General features: G+C 38.5%; 1 protein-coding gene across 1 annotated transcript in view; it reads left to right on the top strand.

Moving 5' to 3' along the window:
* PTPRC (protein tyrosine phosphatase receptor type C) overlaps positions 1-20731 on the top strand; it is a 100508-nt gene that overhangs the window by 72296 nt on the left and 7481 nt on the right. Inside the window, exons 18-31 of the mRNA XM_058669689.1 lie at positions 1010-1070; positions 4177-4285; positions 5182-5216; positions 7110-7219; positions 7777-7867; positions 7957-8033; positions 9699-9735; positions 9830-9927; positions 11017-11142; positions 12885-13042; positions 13220-13355; positions 15389-15538; positions 18892-18982; positions 20500-20633. Coding sequence (XP_058525672.1) covers positions 1010-1070; positions 4177-4285; positions 5182-5216; positions 7110-7219; positions 7777-7867; positions 7957-8033; positions 9699-9735; positions 9830-9927; positions 11017-11142; positions 12885-13042; positions 13220-13355; positions 15389-15538; positions 18892-18982; positions 20500-20633 — 1413 coding nt within the window. The remainder of the gene's footprint in view (positions 1-1009; positions 1071-4176; positions 4286-5181; positions 5217-7109; positions 7220-7776; positions 7868-7956; positions 8034-9698; positions 9736-9829; positions 9928-11016; positions 11143-12884; positions 13043-13219; positions 13356-15388; positions 15539-18891; positions 18983-20499; positions 20634-20731) is intronic.

The following is a 20731-nucleotide window of genomic DNA, read 5'->3' on the forward strand; positions in this document are numbered from 1 at the left end:
TCCTTGCCTTGCCCTTGCTGGGATCCCATACGGGTGCCGGTTCTAATCCCGGCAACCCCGCTTCCCATCCAGCTCCCAACCTGTGGCTTGGGAAAGCAGTGGAGGATGGCTCAAAGCCTTGGGACCCTGCACCCGCATGGGAGCCTGGGAGGGAGCTCCTGGCTCCTGGCTTCGGATTGGCTCAGCTGTAGCCGTTGCGGCCACTTGGGTTGTGAACCATCGGATGGAAGATCTCCCTCTCTGTCTCTCCTCCTCTCTGTATATTCGCCTTTCAGATAAAAATAAGTAAATCTTTAAAAAAATTATGTGTAATTTTACTGTTTACTGAACATATTTTACATATATAGATGTACTTTTATAATATGAAATATATAATTATATTATCAAATATATTATTAAAATTATAAATAATTTTAGATACAGCCTGGGAACCTTCATTTTTCATAATCTATATAACATGCACAATTGTCCCCATGTTAAATATTTTACTATTATGTGCTTCTCTATGAGTTTATAGGGCTTTATCACAAAGTTTTATCACTTACCAGCTAAAGTGATTGCTAAAACAAATAACATTCAATAAATGTACCAGCTGATAAATACCAACATTTTAACATCTTATATTAATTGTATGTGTAATTCTGTAAAAAGCATGTAGCTGGATTTCCTTTTAAAACAAAATGTGAAAGTATAGCCTACTTATTAGAACAGTTTAACCTTAAAGTATGAATACTTCCTGTGCCAGATTCTGTTTTATCATCTAGTTTCATTGATTTCTGCTGTTTATAACCGCTGTTGCTACTAAATAGCACAGTATTTCTCATGTTTTTAGGTCTTTTGGAAATATTTGAAAACAGAAAATGACATGTCCTTGGAATTCCACCTGTGAATCAAATCTATTCAGTGCATCTTAATGAAAATAATAGCCTTGTGTGAGATGTGTGCTTTAAATTAAGATGAAAATATTTACTTTGGGAAAATAATTTTTATTTTTATTACTAATATGCAGGTCTATTGTTCCAATGGCAAGTATTCCAGTTCTAAAGTCAAAGTGTCTCAATCAACATCTTGTAAGTCCTTACTAGGTCACTTGTTATGTCCATATAATGTATACATTAGCTCCTATAAAGCAATGTTATTTATGCATGCTTACTTACAGTTCATTGTTACATGTTGAAATGATGGGCTTTCTAGAAATACAACACGTAAAAATTTTATAATAAAGATAAATAAGTCACACATTATGTTAAAATGCATTTTCTGAAATTCAGACTGGGAGATAATCGCAAAAATATTTTTATTTTATAAAATACTGTACACGAGGCTTTATAATTATTGCAATATAATTATGCTTATAACATTTTTATGCTGGTGCTTTTGTGTACTATTTTAGACATTGTTGCCTATTTTTTTTGAAACATCTTTTGAAAGACTTATTTTACTTATTTGAAAGGTAGACTAGTAGAAAGGGAACAAGACCAAGATTTTCTGTCTGGTGGTTCATTGCCCAAATGGCCACAACAGCCAGTGCTGAGCCAGGCCTAATTCAAGAGCTTGGAAATTCATCGGGTTCTCCCCTCCTGAGATGCAGGGGTCCAGGCACTTCAGCCATGTACTGCTGCTTCCCAGGCTCATTAGCAGAGAGCTGGATGGGAAGAGAAACAGCTGGGACCCAAACAGATGCTTTGCAAGGGCTATGGACATCTCAATGAACAGTTTAACTCTGTGTCACACCAGCCACCCCCCTCATCCCATCACCACCCCTGTCATTTCTATTCCATTTTGCTTGCCATAACTATCCTGAAACTGAAATCTTTTCTGATTTAAAATAGGATGGGAAAAAATCCTGTAAATTAAATTTCATTGTAGTAATGAAAATAATTGTGATTGTGTTCTCCAATCTTTTTTTTTTTTTTTTTTTTTTTTTGCTTACCAGAATAACCACTATTAGCCATTTTGTTGTTCTCCATGTAATCTTCTCCATGATTGTACGAACTACTCCTCTTGGCTTTCTGGCATGAGCAGACACAGTTAGTTTTCTGAGCTCAGAGTCACTTGTGCTGCACAGTATTGCCACCAAAGTGAAGAGTCCAGCATCCTGAGTGGCAGGTGTCTGGCCTTTGTTCTTGTTGTTTAGGTTTTAGCTTTTCGTCCTGTGTTGTCTAGTCTCTGAAACATGTGAAACCTATTATTCTAACTTACCTTGTGTTATTTTGTCTGACAATATGGATTTATGCTCTTTCAGTGTTCTCAAATTGAATTTTTAGTTTGTATTACAAACAAGACCTTATTGACCCCACTACATGTAGACTTCATCATCAACAACAACAAATTAAAAGTATATTCACCTGCAGAAAAATAAGCAAGGGCAGCAAAAACAATAATTAAATAAGAAGAAGGTCTAGTTGGCTCTTGAAGTAAATTGTGAAAGTCAGAAACCCATTAAAATGATAATAGTGTAAAGAAGAGATTGGATAATTACATTTCTGATAAAATGCTGTCCACAAAATCTGGAACTAATCATCTTTAATTAATTAGACATACACAGAGGTGCATGAGATATAAATGTGCCACTATAACTGACATAATTTGACAATTTTATTGAAAGGAATTTGAGATAGAGGAAGACATGAAATACTTGGGGTTATCTCAGAAGCCCTTTTCAGTACAAGCATCTTCCCTAAATGCTTGCATTACAGTCCATCCCTTGACATCATTTTTCCATGTGTGCAGCTTGCATTAATAGTCCCTTAAAGAAGACAAGGGAATTTCTATTTTATGGACTAGCAAGCAAGGCTATATAATTTAATCAACATGCTCTCTGTGCTAAGTGCCAGAGAATTGGTAGGGTCGAACAAAGTTGAATTCATAAATTCCAGTTTTCATGCTTCTTGTGATAAAAATTTTGAGCCTGAGGCCATCGGCTCGGCAGCTGTTAGCTGCACTGTGTCATTTCCACCTTTCGGACTATAGAACTACTTCATATTCAAGCCATTCCTTGATTACATAGAAAACATCTTTCCTATTATATTCTTTCCACCTATTTTCTAGAATGAATGCGAATATGTGTATATATATATATAAACATGTAATGCAAATATGCATATTGCTTTGTTTTCACTTGTTTGCTTTCCTCTCTGTTGTCTGCTTCTTAGAGTTTTGTGACCTGGAATTGCCTTCCAATTTGTTTTTCTACTGCCCTTCTCATCTTCTAACCTACTTACCATTTGTTTAGTCTTCTCAGTGTTAGTAGTCTTTTTTTCCTCGCTAGTAAATAAATGTCACAGGCACAGAAATCTTTGTTTTTCATAGTGTCCTATTTCTAGATCCATGTTTGACAGACAGTGTGTGTGTGTGTGTGTGTGTGTGTGTGTAGTGAATAATCAATATTTAGATTCTATATCCCAGACACTGTTCTCTATTCTCACTTTGGACCAACTCATTTAAACTCATTTTAGAAATTAGGAAGCAAAGGTACAAAGAGAAGGATCCCAGCCAGGTTCCCAATTTGAAAGAGGCTAAGGCCCCAGGCAGTATCTGCACGTTCCCTCAACGTATGGGATGTGGGGCACACTGTTACAGTGCAAGGGATGATTCAGACACACTGTGTTGTTGAACTCTTCCTCAGAAAGGGGGAGGCTTCGCATTAACCTTAGAGGAAACTGAAGCCAAGGTCTCATTCTAACCGCAGAACAAATCCATTTGTCTCTTGGTCAACTGATTCCCCACCTCAGTGTCAACACAGGAGCATTTATCCCTGTTTGTGTCGCCTTTCTGATACCCTCAGGAGGCTGTTCACTCTATGCATAAAGTGCAACTGAGTGACTTTCTCTGAATATTATAGTACATTATCTCCTGGATCCCTTCAAAATGGAGTGACTGAAAGAGAATGCCATCTAAATGATAGCATGTTATAAAAAGGCATTGTTGAGCAGAGGAAGGCGAGTGCTGGCTTCCATCCTAATTACTCTCTTTTTATACATGATCTGTTTATTGGTTCCAAATAACACAGAAAAATTGCAGAGGCAGGAATTTATTGATTTCATCTTTTCCAAAGAAGTGTGGATCATCTCACACTAATTGAAAGATAATAAGTTCATCTAATCTGACTGCATAAAGAATCTAGCAAATATTTGACATAATAACCTCTCCTTATGTACCATTTTAAATTTCTAGACAATTCTAGAGCGCTGATTGGTTTCCTGGTATTTCTGATTATCGTGACATCAGTAGCACTACTTGTTGTGCTCTATAAAATCTATGATTTGCATAAGAAAAGATCCAGGTAAGAACTGATCTGTGAATGTTGAAATGATAATAGTGATAGATATTGATGCAGGTGCATATCCATAAGGCGTCTATAGAAAATGAAATACAGGAATGGGGAAGGTGATGCGATATTCAATCTGTGGCAGGAGTCTTGAACTTAAGAGGCAAAGAGACAAAGGAAAGCAGACATAGCCAGGTCCACTGCTCCACTGCCCACATGCTCACAAAGACTAGCGCCAACAACTCCATCCAAAGCTCCCATAGAGGTGGCAGGCATCCTGCTGCCTCCGTGGTTTACCAGCAGCAGCAGGAAGCAGGAGTTGGGATCTGGTACTGGAAATTGAACCTAAGCCCTCTCACATGGAATGTGGTTATCTCTGTCCCTGTCCAAACGTCTACTGCAGTGACTGACCTTTGGGTCAGGGACTTCAGTGTGGCTGTATAGATGCCATATAAGTATTAATACTTGATATACATTCCAATGATGCTATAAATGTGTTTTACCAATACATAATGAGAAGAATTCATGTCTGTCATGGCACAAGAGGGTCAGGGGCATCTATGAATGATGAAAGAAAAGCTAGGAGGGCAGCATCTGGGAAAGTGTGTGTATTGCTTGGCTAGAAACAACCATAATTGATGAAACACGGGGTTGTCAAACAAAATTGCTTGGCCACTTCTCTGAGTTTAGTAGATGACTCTGGGAGTACTTTACCTTATTCTGTTCTTCCTCCCCCTCTTATAATAACTCCCTCTTCTCTGCTTGTCTCTCTTCCCCCTCTTTCTTTCTGGGATTTGTTCCCTCCTCCCTCCAACACATTCATTAAATAAAATCAATTCCATTATAATTGAAGGTCAACTGATTTGTATGTTTTTAAGAAAAATATAATCTTGTGTTTCTTTATTTCATAGCAACTTAGATGAACAACAAGAGCTTGTTGAAAGGGGTAAGTGTGTGCATTTTTACTGGCGAATATTCCATTCCTTGCATTTGTGTCTATTCACCTTAAATAAGAATTGGGTACTTTAAAAGGAATTTCCTCTAAGACAATGCTAAAACTAAAATTACTCTGCTTGCTCAGCAAAGATCGGTGAGATTCCCAGAGTTGGTCACATGTTGTGCCAGGCACACAGTCCTTGAAGGGTTAGGGATTGAATCAGGAAAGGCAGATAGACACTGACAAATAAGATAGTATTTTGGCAAATGTCCTGGTGACTGAATGATGATGATGACCAAGACAGAAGAGAAAACTGGATGTGGGGAGGCAGAATGTTGTCTGCTGAGGCTGTGGGTAACCAAAAAACCCATAACCATCGGAGCGGTGGAGGGAAAGGTATGCAAAGCCACGGAGATGCAGAGATGCAAAATGATCCCACTGTGGTGCCACGGTGCCCACTCCCACCAAAGAAAGATTTACGCATGAGGAAAAAGAAGAGCAATTTGACTTTAGAGAAGACAGCAGAGTTCTGATTATCTCTTATTTATTTTCTACCTTGTACATTATTTTTCTCATTTCCTTAAAAAGTGTGAGCCAGTAAGAACAGATGGCATCGAAGACACTGAAACTATGTTTGGAACAAAGAAAATTAAATCTGCTCAGGCTCAAGATAGGATAAACTTCAGAATTCTTATGTTACCTTATGTTTGAAAGCTTTCCTCGGGCAATAGCAATTCTGTGAGGCGGAACATCAGGGCTAATTCTTGGGAGCTTCTTCCCAGACTTTAACTTCCTTTGCAGGATGTGCCTTAGTGATATAAATTTCCTATCTTTTGCTAGCTAGGATATAATCTGCATGAAGGCAAAGAAGCTTTTCTTTTAAACTCACTGCTTAAACTCAATGCCTAGTGAGTGAGTGAGGAACAATGCAAGTCATGCGATCATCTCTCCCAAAGATGAGTTTTGATCTGCTGAAGTTAGAATGCAGGATGAGGGAGAAAGAAAGAGAGAGCCAAAGCAGATTAGGGGGTGTCAAAGACATAGCTTATCTCAGCATTGATACTGGCACCGACTGCAATGGGAAAGCAAGCAGACTTCACTGCCCAAACCCCATAAAAACCCAAAAGTGACCTTTGGTTCAGGATGAATCAGGATCAGAGACCCTGACAAGCCAGAGGATCATCTGTATAAGGCCACTTTGCTCACCATACTTGGATAAAGAGCTTCCATGGACAGACAACATGATGGTCTATCTCCATCTTCTCTCTTCCTCTGAGAAATGGGAGCAATTGATACTTACTAAAATAAGTATCATGAGCAGTACCCTGAGAAATACAGCTGTTTACTCTCCAGTGAGTTATTTCACAAATATGGTACACATTGGGCTTCATATTTGGAAAGTAGAATAATTGAATCCCACTTTCCTCCCAGTTGGATAAATCTTGATGATCAAATTAAGCTAAGTCCTTTGTATAAGCACAATTCTCTTTACTTCAGTTATATTTTTACATTATTTCACCAGTTCAAATGTAAATATAGGGAAACAGTCATTAATAACATAATATGAGTACATGAGAACGGTAATTGTTGTAATAAAAAGTTTTCAGAAATGTGGATTTTCTTACCATGGGATTATTGCCCTGAGATCTTTGTTTTAGTCATAGAAAATGTCAAAGAACATTCTAATAGAAAGAACAGTCCAAAGTCTAGAAACAGTCTAGGTCTAGGGTTTAAGGCATTTATACAAGGGAGAATGTTTCTGCTTGTATGAGGCTTCTTCAGCATAATGCGTGTAAGAAGAAATAGGCTAATCACTGAATCTGAAATATTGATTTAATGAAATATGAATGTGTATTTGAAGAACACTCGTAACACTAGGCCTGAATGTTTGATGTCTTCTAGATGATGAAAAACAACTGATGAATGTGGAGCCAATCCATGCAGACATTTTACTGGAAACTTACAAGAGAAAGATTGCTGATGAGGGAAGACTATTTCTGGCTGAATTTCAGGTGTGTATGATTCTTCACATGTAATAACAAATATTACTCGTTGATCAAGTGATTCTATTTTATATCTATCTCTATAACCATTGCTTTTATAATTTATTCTATGTAATTTTGTAACATAATTGAAGCAGAACTTGTTTCAGACATGCACAGACCAGAAGACACTCTCCTAAAAGATTGACAAGATCATAATATTTAGCAAGTAAATGTTTAATGTGATGCTTTATTGCATATTTGTCAATGATGAAGTTGTGTTGGAAAATGTATTTGGTTGTTTTGTGCTTCTATTCTAAATAATCATCCAAGCATCTAGTCTTATACACATTTTAAGGGCTACATTAATTAATTCAAATTCATTCATTTAAATTTTTTCTGAATTAGGTCTATCACCTGTCTTTAAGGAAAAGCATTGTTGTGCTTCTACTTATAAATGTCATATGGAACTTGTTTGGTACTATCGAGATAATCTGGATGTCTTGTTTGCTTAAACTGACAATAGAAGAGGGGAAAGTTAATTGCCCTGAATCTGTTGTAATTTAAGAAATTTTTGTGTTTTGCAGAGCATTCCAAGAGTGTTCAGCAAGTTCTCCATCAAGGATGCTCGAAAGCCATCAAACCAGAACAAAAACCGCTATGTTGACATACTTCCTTGTGAGTATCCCCTGGGAATCGAATTTCTTCTTATTTTGGCTGCTGCATCATTCATTTATTCTCTTGTTTCTTTTATTTTCTTTAAACAGATGATTATAACCGTGTTGAGCTCTCTGATATAAATGGAGATGCAGGGTCAAACTATATCAATGCCAGCTATATTGATGTGAGTTAAAGTATACAGCTAATTCCTTTATATCCTTATCATTTGCCACTGCTAAATATGCATTTTCCTGCATTCATGAACAATTCTTTTACTTCCCTTGTGTCTTGGTAAAACTTAAATGCATTATTAGAAGCATTGTGAACTAACTCCATAATGACACTGTTCTAAACAACAGTTGGTAATGTCTGTAAAATCTGTTATTTGCCATGTGCCTGTTGGTACTAGTTGTAGCTATGAAACATTGAAGTCTTCTAGTTCCTATTAAGCACTGGATATCTGGTTAGTGATTGGTGAGTTTATATCCTGTAAGAGCTCCCAGTTTTTCCTGCATAGTAACTGTGCTCATTGGGTGGTGGATGGCGTGGAAGGTTGTCAAAGGTTTGAGTTGAGAGTCAAGTCAGGTTTACTAGATATCGATCTATTCAGCTTTGAGTAACCCTGCAGTTCAGCAGTGATGGATTTGACTGACACAGGCTGTTTCTTGAATTTACTCCAAAATATAAATATATATACATGGTCAATTAACCAAACATCTCTAAAGATGAAATCCATTATAATGTATCACAACAATGAAATAATCTAATAATGCAAACAATTTAAAATAGTACAAAAATATACAGAAACTTAAAAATGTCTTCTCACCCAACCTGCCCTTTGCCCAATGTCCTCACTCACCACACAAGGCAAGCTCTATGGGAAGTCTTTTCATTTATCAATCCAGAATTTATGTTTCTGTACGGAAGAAAATACCAACATTTTTTCTTCCTTTTTTAGAAAAATTTAACATGACATTCACTGTATTCTCTGTCATGTATTTTTCACCTAAAACATTAATATGGATTCTAGGTAATGACATCAGAGCTAGGATCTCCTAGAAAGCAAACATTTTTGTCCATTCACTGAAGAACTGTTGATTCCATTAAAGTATGAGTGAATAATACTGCCTCATGAGAGGTCCTGGAATTAATCATGAATTCTTGTAGCTCGCGTGCCGCATTTCATTCAGAGGGACAGCCTACCTGTTTTCTGCAGCTTCTATCATTGCTGAGATGAATGTGAGATAATTCTGGGACAAATTAGTGTAATCTTTTCTGTCCCTGTATGCTTTCTACAGTGAAAGCAGGTATTGTAGATAATGAATTGTATGCTACTGCATCCCTTATTGTAAATGACACATAAGTCGTCTAGGAAATCAACACTGTGTTCCAACAATTTGGAATTTTGGGTATACTTCCAGAGGTATTTGTTCAAAGAATGAAATAGAGTAAGAAATAACTGATTAAGAAACTGCATAGCTAGTAAGGAGTCTGTATCATTGGGGGACAGTGCCCTAAAGGTCATCAATTCATCAGCTGTTTGGAGTATTTGCACTAGCTTTGTGAATTTCTATACTACTCAGATGAGGCTGAAGTCTAGTTTTGAAAGTTATTTGGAATACACAATAGCACATAAAAGTCATGGATATTATTTATAAATGCTAAAATGATTGATGTAATTAAATACCTGATCATGATTCAAGAAAATCCCATAGTAATCTTAAAAATGCCCATGGGTAATCCAGAACCAAAAAGCATTGCATCTAGAGCAATTCTTCTAACACAACGTTTTGTATGGGTGAATAATTGAATGATCTCCCCATGACCTATCTTTGTGTATTTTGAACAGGGTTTCAAAGAACCCAGGAAATACATTGCTGCACAAGGTAATATGGCAGCCTGCTATTCTTTTTTGAAAAATTGCATCATTGTAGTTTTACAGAGCTCTTTCTGACCAGCCTTTTCATTTTTACCTCCTAGGTCCCAGGGATGAAACTGTGGATGACTTTTGGAGGATGATCTGGGAGCAGAAGGCCACTGTCATTGTCATGGTTACTCGCTGTGAAGAAGGAAGCAGGGTAAGGACCTAGAAGATTGACAAGGCAGGGTTTGGGATTGGGAAGAGAAAGTGTTAAATTGCATTTTTAAAATGACATTAGCTTGATGAACAAAACAAGATTCTCTATTTTAATCTTTAAACATTCAATTAAAATCACAGACATGTAGAAAATTGAAAGCATATATACATATATATACACATATAAATGTATATATAGCTTTCGAGATTCATAAAATGCTAAGGTGTCTGTTAATCATCAGATTTCTATTTGAAATTCTTGACATTTTTGCAGTTTCGTTATACTTGTAAGTTCAGTACATTGTGATGTGCTACCTTCAAAAGTGCTTGTGAATACGTGAAACATAACTTACTTTGGCTAGATGGGTGATATCGCATGCTAAGACATCAGGAGATTTGACAGCCTTTCTCCCATTGCAGACCCCAGAGGATATCCTTTTTAACTTGCAGATTCACAAAGGGAGAGTACCCTTCTGCTGAATAGTATAAAAGGAAAGTCCTCCTTAATTAGTTAGCTTTTTATCACTATAATGAAATACCTGAGACTGTTTCACTTTGTAAAAGAAAGGATGGATTCAGATCCCAGTTTTAGAGGTTCAAGCTCAAGATTTAGTGGTCCTGTTGGTTGGACCTATGGTGAGGACAGCAGAAAATAATGGAGAATGTGTATGTACAGCAAGTATCACTTGGTTTAGTCAGACAACAGAGGCACAGTTAGACCAAAACAAGGCCTTTACATGAACTCTCTCAGGAGAACTGACTTCAAGGGCAAGCCCCTAGGAACATTTGGATCTCCCACAGAACCCCCTGCCCCAATACTGCATACCAGGCTGGGACTGTGTGTCTGTTCTTTATGACACTGGAGATATTGAATGAGTTCTTTGGGAACTCACATTCAAACAATAAAATTTCTGTAGATATTCATGTGCGTTTCAAGGATCCCAAAGTGTAATTGTGCTGCTGGAAGAATTCATACATGTTCAGAAAATTTCAGATGAATACACTTTTTGGCTGTGGTTTTTAGAAGTTTTTCAATAAAATATTTTTTACATGAAAAACCAGACTCACTAACTTATGTTTTAAAATACAGAACAAGTGTGCTGAATACTGGCCCTCAATGGAAGAGGGTACCCGGGCTTTTGGAGATGTGGTGGTGAAGATCAATGAGCGCAAAAGATGCCCTGATTACATCATCCAGAAACTCAACATCACAAACGTGAGTGTGTGCTAACACGTGGCAGCCGTTTGGGTGATGCTTCGTGGCAATGCAGTTGTGTAATAGGAACATGGAGCTTAGAACACTTAGGGCCTTAAGGTGGAGAACTGGACTAGAGTAATAACCCAAGTTCAGGGGATCAAATTTAAGACATTGTTCACAAAAGTTTTGCTCCAATCCAAGCCAGAAATAGGTGTTCTTGGACTCTTAATGTATTTTTAAAGGAGAATCCATTAAATGTGTTGAATGAAAGGTTAAAGTGGTAACTGAATCAATATGCAGGTCTTACTATCAGTGAGTTCTTGCCATTATGGAAAGAGTAATTGTATAAAGGCTACACTACAGACCATGTTAAGAATTCAAAGGTTCTGACTTACAGTGGAGATAGAATGTTTAGGTCGGAAAATAAAGAAGTCCATGTACCTTAGGCAACAGCCAGAAATGGAGGTCATTGCACATATAATCTGATTTTGTTTATATAAAAATGTTTCTATTTCTACAAAAATATGGGAGTCCATAAAGAAAGTAGATTCATGGTTGCTAGAGACTGATAGAGTTTTTTTAGAAACAGGGAGTGGCAGCGAATGGGCTCAGAATTTCATTTTGTGGTCACAAAATGTTCCATAATGAGTGGTAGTGGCTGCACGCCTGTGTGGATGCAGTAAGAACACTTTGAGGGGGCGAAGGTTGGTATGTGAAATGGACCTTAATAGCATTGTGCAAAGCATACAGGTCATTAAATGAGAACTGAGCCCTTTGATTTGTTGGAAGGCATTCAGGGATCTAAGCTGTCTTCCTCTATTGTTCAGAAACAAACAGCAACAACAACAGGCTTGCTGAGTGTTTCTCCTGATGATTCTGAGCCTCACACAGCATTTTTGCCTGCTATACCCGGAGGGTTATGAAGCAATCCTACCAATGGTTCCTGATGAAATACCAAAGGGCACATAGGGGACAATGTGTAGAGATTGACGCCCAGTTGGTTGTATTGATTAGTCCTGGGTTACTGTCCTTTATTCCTGTCAGCAAATTGCAATCAACATTTTTTTCTATTTCTTATTCATTGCTTTTTTTTTTTACCCCAAAATGTTTGTGTTTCCCCTGTTATGCACATGTAGGTTTTCCCTGTTACGTGCATGTTGGTTGTTCTTCACACCTGGTCGCAGAATTGTGATTGAAGCATCCTCTGATGGTCACCCTGACATCGGGACAATTACGTACAGAAATCGGGGTTGATTTCTCTCTATGTCCTCTCTGCATTCAGAGTTGATAGTTGTGCTTTGTGAGGGACTAAGGAACGTGTGGACTGAGTCCCTAAACATACTTTCTGCACGTCCTCTTGTCTGACTCTAAAGAGAAGTATTTTAAACAGCTGTGAGAATGACCTTCTTCGTTTTTCTCAGACCCCTCCTCGCCACGAGCAGCCCCCTTCTCCTTGGTGTGTGCTTCCGGTTCCTTTCTGGGCTTGGCCGCGTGAAGGTTCCCATGAGTTCTTCCCTGACTTTGCCAGTCAGCAACTGCTCACAGAGCGGTGCGTGCAAATCCTGCAGGACATTGTAAACACTGTTGATTAACTGGAAAAGAAAATTCAATTGACGTTGAAACAAGCACAGGATGCCTGCTCCAAAGAGTGTTTTTGCATGAGGGCTTTTTATGTATTGGTACTCCCACACAGTTATTTGTGTGAACTTTTTCTTCTTTAAAAAATATTAATCTCAGCTAAAATTTTGTTTCTTGACCAGAAAAAGGAAAAATCAACTGGGAGGCAGGTGACTCATATCCAGTTCACCAGCTGGCCTGACCACGGGGTGCCTGAGGACCCGCACCTGCTCCTCAAACTGAGAAGGAGAGTGAATGCTTTCAGCAACTTCTTCAGCGGCCCCATTGTGGTGCACTGCAGGTAGGGTAACACCGCAGGGAGCTGGCCTGTGCAAATCAAATAACCCGGGGCGGTTAGAGACATCTTCCCCTTAGGACACGGCTGCTCTGGAAGACCTACCAGAAGAAACTGCTCTTTTCACCTCTGCTGCCCTCTTGATGGCTTTCCACTCATTTCTTCTTTCATTTTCTTCCCCAGTGCTGGTGTGGGGCGCACAGGCACCTACATTGGAATTGATGCCATGCTGGAGGGCCTGGAGGCAGAGAACAAAGTCGATGTTTATGGTTACGTGGTCAAGCTCAGGCGGCAGAGGTGCCTGATGGTCCAAGTGGAGGTACGGTCTGGCATTTAGGAACAGTTTTTGTTTTTGTGGTTAAGTTTTCCAGAGTAGTAGTAATGATCTTAAATAAATAAATAAATAAATAGGGCCCGGCGGCGTGGTCTAGCAGCCAAAGTCCTCACCTTGAATGCACCGGGATCCCATATGGGCACCGGTTCTAATCCCGGCAGCTCCACTTCCCATCCAGCTCCCTGCTTGTGGCCTGGAAAAGCAGTCGAGGACGGCCCAAAGCCTTGGGACCCTGCACCCATGTGGGAGACCTGGAGGAAGTTCCTGGCTCCTGTCTTCAGATTGGCTCCGTACTGGCCATAAAGGCCACTTGTGGAGTGAATCATCAGATGGAAGATCTTCCTCTCTGTTTCTCCTCCTCTCTGTATATCTGACTTTCCAATAAAAAGAAATAAATCTTTAAAAATAAATAAATAAATTCACCATATCTTCAAACTTGGGTCAAAACCACGTTCTTTCAATTTTGTGAAAACTAAAACATTATGTGGTCATCATCAAGGTTAGACACATTTTATGTTACTAACTAAAACACAGTGCAAGAAGGGAGGATCACAAATATTTTAAACAATAAAATATTAGTTACGGGGAAAAATAAAAATTCTTTAAGTAGCTTTGACAGCATCTCAAAATATTAAAGCAGTGAAGACCACATAATACAGTATACAGGAGCAGACTTTCGGAACTAGATTTTCATGACTAAAATATTAACCTCTATTTCCTTATAGACTTTATCCCAGGACAATCTTCAGTCCTCCTAAGGCTTAATTCATTAATAAGTTATCCACAAAATGGAAATAATGATAGTACTAACTCCAAAGATTTTTACAAGAAAGGCAGTATAGGTAGATCACTTATATTGCTGGCATGTACTCGGGGTTGAAGGACTGTAAGAGAAAATAATTACTGAAAACGCCTGTTCCTAACACAGCACTAGCATATGAATAAACTCAACTGAAACATTTGTAAACAATGCACAACCAGACACGGGGACAAGAATGTATGTTGCACTGAGCAGTCTTAGAACAGTAGAAGACTGAAACCGTTTCAAAGATAGATCAGCCGAGGAATGGGCGGACAGGTTGTAATCATGTTCACTGCTAAACGTGCTTGCTGTGATGTAACAGAAGAAGGTCGTCAGCAGAGAATCAAATGAAAACTTGAATGACTGAAAGCATGAAATGAAACATGAAGGACATCACACATGAAATTTTTACAGAAACACACAAATATGTGCAATGTTTATGGATACATTGGTATGAGTGTGGAAAATTGATTGTGAACCAAAAAACAAACTTTTTGTTAGGAAAGTTAGCATACAGAATTAAGCTCAGGGAACTAGAGGCATTAAAGGTGCTTATCAGATTCATGTAATTTCCTCACAAATATTCAAACACGATGCACTTTGTCTCAATATAATCCAGTACATACAAAAATAATCAAATAGGATGGGAGTTGGAGATTGCTAAACTTTGTATTTCATTGATTTTTATTACAAAATAACTAAGTATTTAAAAAGTTCTGGAAAACCATTAAATATGTTTCTTGGAATATTAACATGCTTCTTTTATTTCAGACATACTTTAAAGTATGCTATGTAAAATAGACACATACATTATATAAAATATGTAAAATTCAGTATAAAATGCTAAATATTATATGTAGTTTTGTTTAAGAGCAATTTGACTTGCTAATTTAGTAATTAGTCACTGAATGAAATAATATACATTTTTCCTTAATTTTGTCTCTGCCTCTGACATAAAACAAACAAACCAAAAATACAGCTAAGCACGCATAGACCTAGTTCATCTGCTTGACAAGCTATTCTATTTTTCTGTATTTCAGAGAATTATGAGGACCACGGTCCAGTTTATTTAAATACAACCTATATCAATTATCCTTTGACATATACTGTCCTAATAATAGTATGAGCCGAATTATGTTAATGTGCATTTCATTTAAATGTGACTCACAAAACTAGATTATCAGTTCATTAATTGAATGTTTCCTTGAAATTGTAGGCACAATACATCCTGATCCACCAGGCTTTGGTGGAATACAATCAGTTTGGAGAAACAGAAGTGGGCTTGTCAGAGTTACATCCCTACCTCCAGAACATGAAGAAGAGGGACCCCCCCAGTGAGCCCTCTCCCCTCGAGGCGGAATTCCAGGTGCCTGTAGGAATAACGGGAAAGGGGGCTTGGATGGAATGGAGTGCTGTCTGCTTGCCAGTGCTTGCCACGCACTTGACCCAGGTCTTGAATTTGGTCCTGACCAGAAAGAAGACAAAATGCCTAAAAGAATTGAACAGGATGTCCGATTCTCACAAGCATTGTATTGGAAACTTGTTCAAACCCGAAGTGTGATTTTACCAGTAGCGTTTTAACCATTCCTTATTCTACCACTAACACTTTGAAGCATTCCTCATTAAACTGATATTTTCACAAAGTGTCAAAATAGCATAAAGCCTCACAATTGTTCTGCTAAAAACAATGTTGGATCTCACTTTTAGAAACTGCATCTGGTTTTGATTGGTAAAGGAAACAATTAGAGGAGTTGATGATTGCTAGGAAATTGATCAGGCTGGAGCTGGTAGACAAAGTCAAGGATAACTATTGTATCCCACCTACTTTGGGGGCAATTATTCTGCCTGCTAGCTTAGGGTATAGCTCACTGTTACCACAGGATTGCAATAGTGGCTCAATTGCCAGAAAACATTTTGTAAATTTTTTCTTCCATCTATAAAGTCTAGTTTTATTGTCTTTCTGTAAACCCCTGGACAGACCAATTCAGAGAGCTTTCCATAAGGCAGGAATATGCTTTTAGTACATCACAGAACGAGTTAGATCAAACTGGGACTAAGGTAGTTCAAACCTTGCCTGAGGGAAGCAGGGAGATTGTTTTATCTAGGCTGAAGGGAGATGGAAAATGAAGGTAGAGATTCAAGTTGGCTAATAGATTTGCAGAGGAGATGTTAGGGCAGCTCTTGCCTCATAACCTGTGTTTCTCAAGAAGATAGGAGGTGAGATCTCACATCCTGTTCACAGCAGCAGGTGCAGCTGCAGCTGCAGGTACAACAGTGAAGAGTTCAATGCTTGAAGAAGAGGAGGGGTGGGGTGTGAAATGATTGCCTTTAAGTAGGAATGAAGTCTCCCTACACAAAGGTAATGAGGTTGTCAGGAATTATTGTGACTATTCAAAATACAAAGAATGGCCCATCAGACATGTGTGTGGCTTTTTCTATAACGTTGTGCTTTCTGGGTGGAGAGACTGTACAACTCTAGGTAGTGGAGTTAAACTCTTCTGGATTTTGAAAGGTAGCTATTGAAAAATAGGAAGCAAAGGGGTAGTAGGTGTTTACCAATGATGATAGCCGTGGATAAAGAACAGTGAGTTGTTCAAATGAAGGACAAGAGGAAATTTTGATTGAGTTGCAGATCATAAGGCTGAAGACACCACAATAAAGGAGGAAGAAAGAGTAAGGACATTTTCCATGCTAAAAGTGGTCGGAATCATGATTTCAGAGTTGTTGTTTAGAACAAGACTGGCAGGTAGAGAATGGTGACAAGGCGTGACTGCAGGGAGGGGGAAAGGCCGTAGCAGGTGGCGACTGTGGGACACGAAGGGACTTGAGTATAGAGCAGGATGCTTTAGACCTTTGGAAGAAAGTAAGAATGTAAGCAGAGAATGCAGTTATCCAAGTCTAAACTAAATGAGAGGAAGTGATGCAGACATCACCGCTGAACACCAGCGCCTGACATCTCTGGGTAAAGGGCAGCAGAGAGAAAGCTGTGCAATGTAAGAGCAGGAAAATGAAAGTTGTTCTGACTTTTGAAATAAAAATGAGTAGAAATAGTTTGCAAGTGGAAGCAAGGAGCTCTTTGAGGCATGCCAGCTTTTTCCTAAAAGGGCAACGGTTCTGGTGGTTTCCTCAGATGACACCAGAGTTCATTTATTGTAAAAAAAAAAAAAAAATGAGAAAGGGAATACTGGGATTTGATGATCAGGGTTTCTTAAGGACAGACCCCAACACCAGTGGGCAGAGACAATGGTACTGATTAATGAGGTGTACTTGAAAGTGCAAGAAACCATTTAGGAAAACAAAATCTGGGTATATGGATGCACTGAGGGGCTTAGCCTTGTGGTGGGGAGCTGAAACAAGCCAGGGCTGAAGAGGGAAGATGAGCTGTTCATTTTACTGGTAGTCAATGACAGTAGCAGGAAGCTGAGGTGACATGGTGGGCAGTCTCAGGAAAGCACAAGGTTGATACTTCACTTGGCATCTTGCCTTGTACATAACTCACGGAGATTGTGCAGTGACCTGGCGTGGACTCAGTGGTGATATTCTCATTCATTCATTGGACTGCACAGTTATTCTGTAGGGTTTGAGAAAGAGTGCCTTTTTAAAATTAGAATGAGGGTACCACACTAAATATGAAACACATTCATACATGTGTGTGTGCAAAATCATGCTGAATTTTCTGAGAGATTTATGTCTAGATTATTCATAATGATGCATGCTATCGTTATAAAATATTAAATATCATCCACTTGATGAAGAGGTTTTAAGAACTATTGGGAAGAGAGGTCTGCAGACATAGAGGCTTTCCTGAAGAAATGGCCATTAAACGTGATATCAAAAGTGAAGGAAGGTTACCAAAGTAGCCAAAAGGGCAAGAGTTGTCAGCCAGAACAAGCATGTGTCTACCAGGAGTTCACAAACAGACTGGAGTCTTCTGAGTATTAGGGGAGTTGGTTTGGCTCAAGTGACGAGACTCCTAATAGGGACAAGGCAGGAGCGAGAGTCAGGGAGCATCCCGCGAGACTTTGGTGCTGCGAGCCTCGCTGTTTGCTCACACTGATGGGAAGTTGCAGACAAGCCTGGGAGGAACACATCCTGTTTTGTGTTTTGGAGTGATTAGAACAAGCATGGCAGAGAACTGACTCTGCTTAAGAAACCTAGATGTTTTTCACATGACAGTGAGGGTGGACCAGGCTAAGCAGTAGGGAGGGAAGTCAGAATCTGTACGCTGAACCAGGCGAAATGATTGATCTTGTTGGCTGATTGGTTACTAGGAATGAGAAGGACAACAATCTGCGGGGGGGTGGGGGAAATGCATGGCATGTTCACTTTCTAAGCTTGCACAAAGTCTCCTTAGAGTTATTTCTGGCCAGTCAAAATAGTTTACTATCAGTTTTGCGATGGGGACAATAATCAACATTGATACAGCAGTCTCAACACACATTCCTACACTACTTTGTTGTCAAGAGCTGTCACATGGGAAACATGTTCTGTGTATAGTTGTGTGATTTTAGTTAAACCTCATCATGTCAAAACTATTAAATTCTTGAACATTTAAAAGGAAAAGTTCAGAGGTAAACTGAAAAAAAACTAGTGAGTAGTATGTGAAATTTTCACAAAAAAAGATGAGATGTTTTTCTTTGGGGATTGTCTTATCTTTCAATAATAAATAAAGTCAATATTTTGATTTTGAAGGAATTTCCTATTCCATTTTTTTCTCAGAGACTTCCTTCATACAGGACCTGGAGGACACAGCGTGTTGGAAATCAAGAACAAAATAAAAATAAAAACAGGAATTCTAATGTCATCCCATGTATGTAGTTTGTTACATTTTTTATTTCTATTGGATACAATTAAACTTTGTTTAATGTGAGCCATAGACATAGAGAGATGATCTTGAGCAGAATGAAGCCCACGTCCTGTGTATGCCTGGACTTTCCAGTCCCGGTTCTGGTCAATATTCCAGTTTCCTGCTGAAACACATGCAGGAGGTGCAGGAGGTGCAGGAGGTGCAGAAGGTGCGGGAGGTGCGGGATGTGCGGGCGGTGGTGGTTGAAACACGAGCATTCCTTTCACCGATGTGGGAGATCCGAATGGAGTTCCTGGCTCCTACCTCCTTGGTTTGAAGTTGGCTTAGCAATGAGTCAGCAGAACGGAGCTCTTTCTGTCTCTGTGTGTCTCTATCTCTTGCCTTTTAAATAGATAAATTAATAGAAATTGTAAAGCAATTTGGTTACAGCAAGTGCTTTGAACTCCAGACATTTGCAATGGACTTTGGAGATAGGTTGAACATTTCCTTCCCATCAAATAATTCAAAAGTACATTGTCAAAGAAAAAGTTCTGAAATTGGGAGAAAAAAAGACCAAATCCCCTATCCCAATTCGATCTCATCTTCTGTTTGTTTATACATACTTCCTTCAGAGTGAGTGTCCAATTGCAAACGTTAATCTTGTTTATCTTCTTCTGCTTTCTGTTAGTTCCTATATATGGGAGACTCAGTATAAGGAGTACTCTGTTATAAACTTTCAGTCTTAACATTTAGCAATTCAAACTTGTGAAGTTTCCAAAACTTTAATTGTACTATTGTACTATGTAAGCATATTGATAAGATCCCATCTGGTACTGTTGCAATTTTGTTCAGTTGCATACAGTAAAATTAGCATGGAAACAATAGAAACCCAAGTAATAGGCCAGGTAAGCAAATAATCAAATCAGTGCATGGTTGGCCTAGTTATTTTCTGCCAAAGTCCTTATAAATGAAGTGTAAAATATGGAATTAATGGTGACATGGTTTGTCAGATAACTTGTCCCATTATTATAAAGAAATGGAGAACCTATGAAAGAACTAAAAAAGTAAGAAATGATGGCCTAGACAACTTTCTGAACTAAATAATGATTAACCTGATATATCCACTTAGCTGAACTTATTAACTTAATGGAACATACCTGAGAAACAATAAAATCTAGGACACTTAAACAAACAAAAAAAAACTTTAATCAAACAAAATGATGCTATCCCAAATAAAATGGAAGTATCTGTTTCCAGGATTAAACTATGATTGGGAGTCTTCTGGGTTTTTTTTTTTTAAATGCAATTAAAATACATGCATTTTCCTGGATTTATTTGATACATTACTTTTCCTTGACTTGCTGTTTTAACAATTTCTGACTCAGTCAGTCTTGAATGTTAGGTAGGATCACATTCCATGCCGGCCAATAAATTCACATAATGTAGTCTGTCTGTTCTGAATGACTTTTTAATTTCCATCCAGCAATCAGGCAGAAATCCAATTTTTTAAAGGAGGACTTACTACTAATTTATCTCTACAGATGACTTTAACAGAGTGGCACTTAAACACGAACTGGAAACAAGCAAGGAGAGTGAGCACGATTCAGATGAGTCATCGGAGGATGAGAGTGACTCGGAGGAAACAAGCAAATACATCAATGCCTCCTTCGTAATGGTGGGTATTGAGCTCGACAGTCCTATCTATGTCATGAGGCCATTCATTCAGCAGTCCTAGAACACACTGCCTGGGACAAAAGTTTCCATTTTTAATGC

This window comes from Ochotona princeps, chromosome 10 (genome assembly GCF_030435755.1).
Source record: "Ochotona princeps isolate mOchPri1 chromosome 10, mOchPri1.hap1, whole genome shotgun sequence".
NCBI classification, from domain to species: domain Eukaryota; kingdom Metazoa; phylum Chordata; class Mammalia; order Lagomorpha; family Ochotonidae; genus Ochotona; species Ochotona princeps.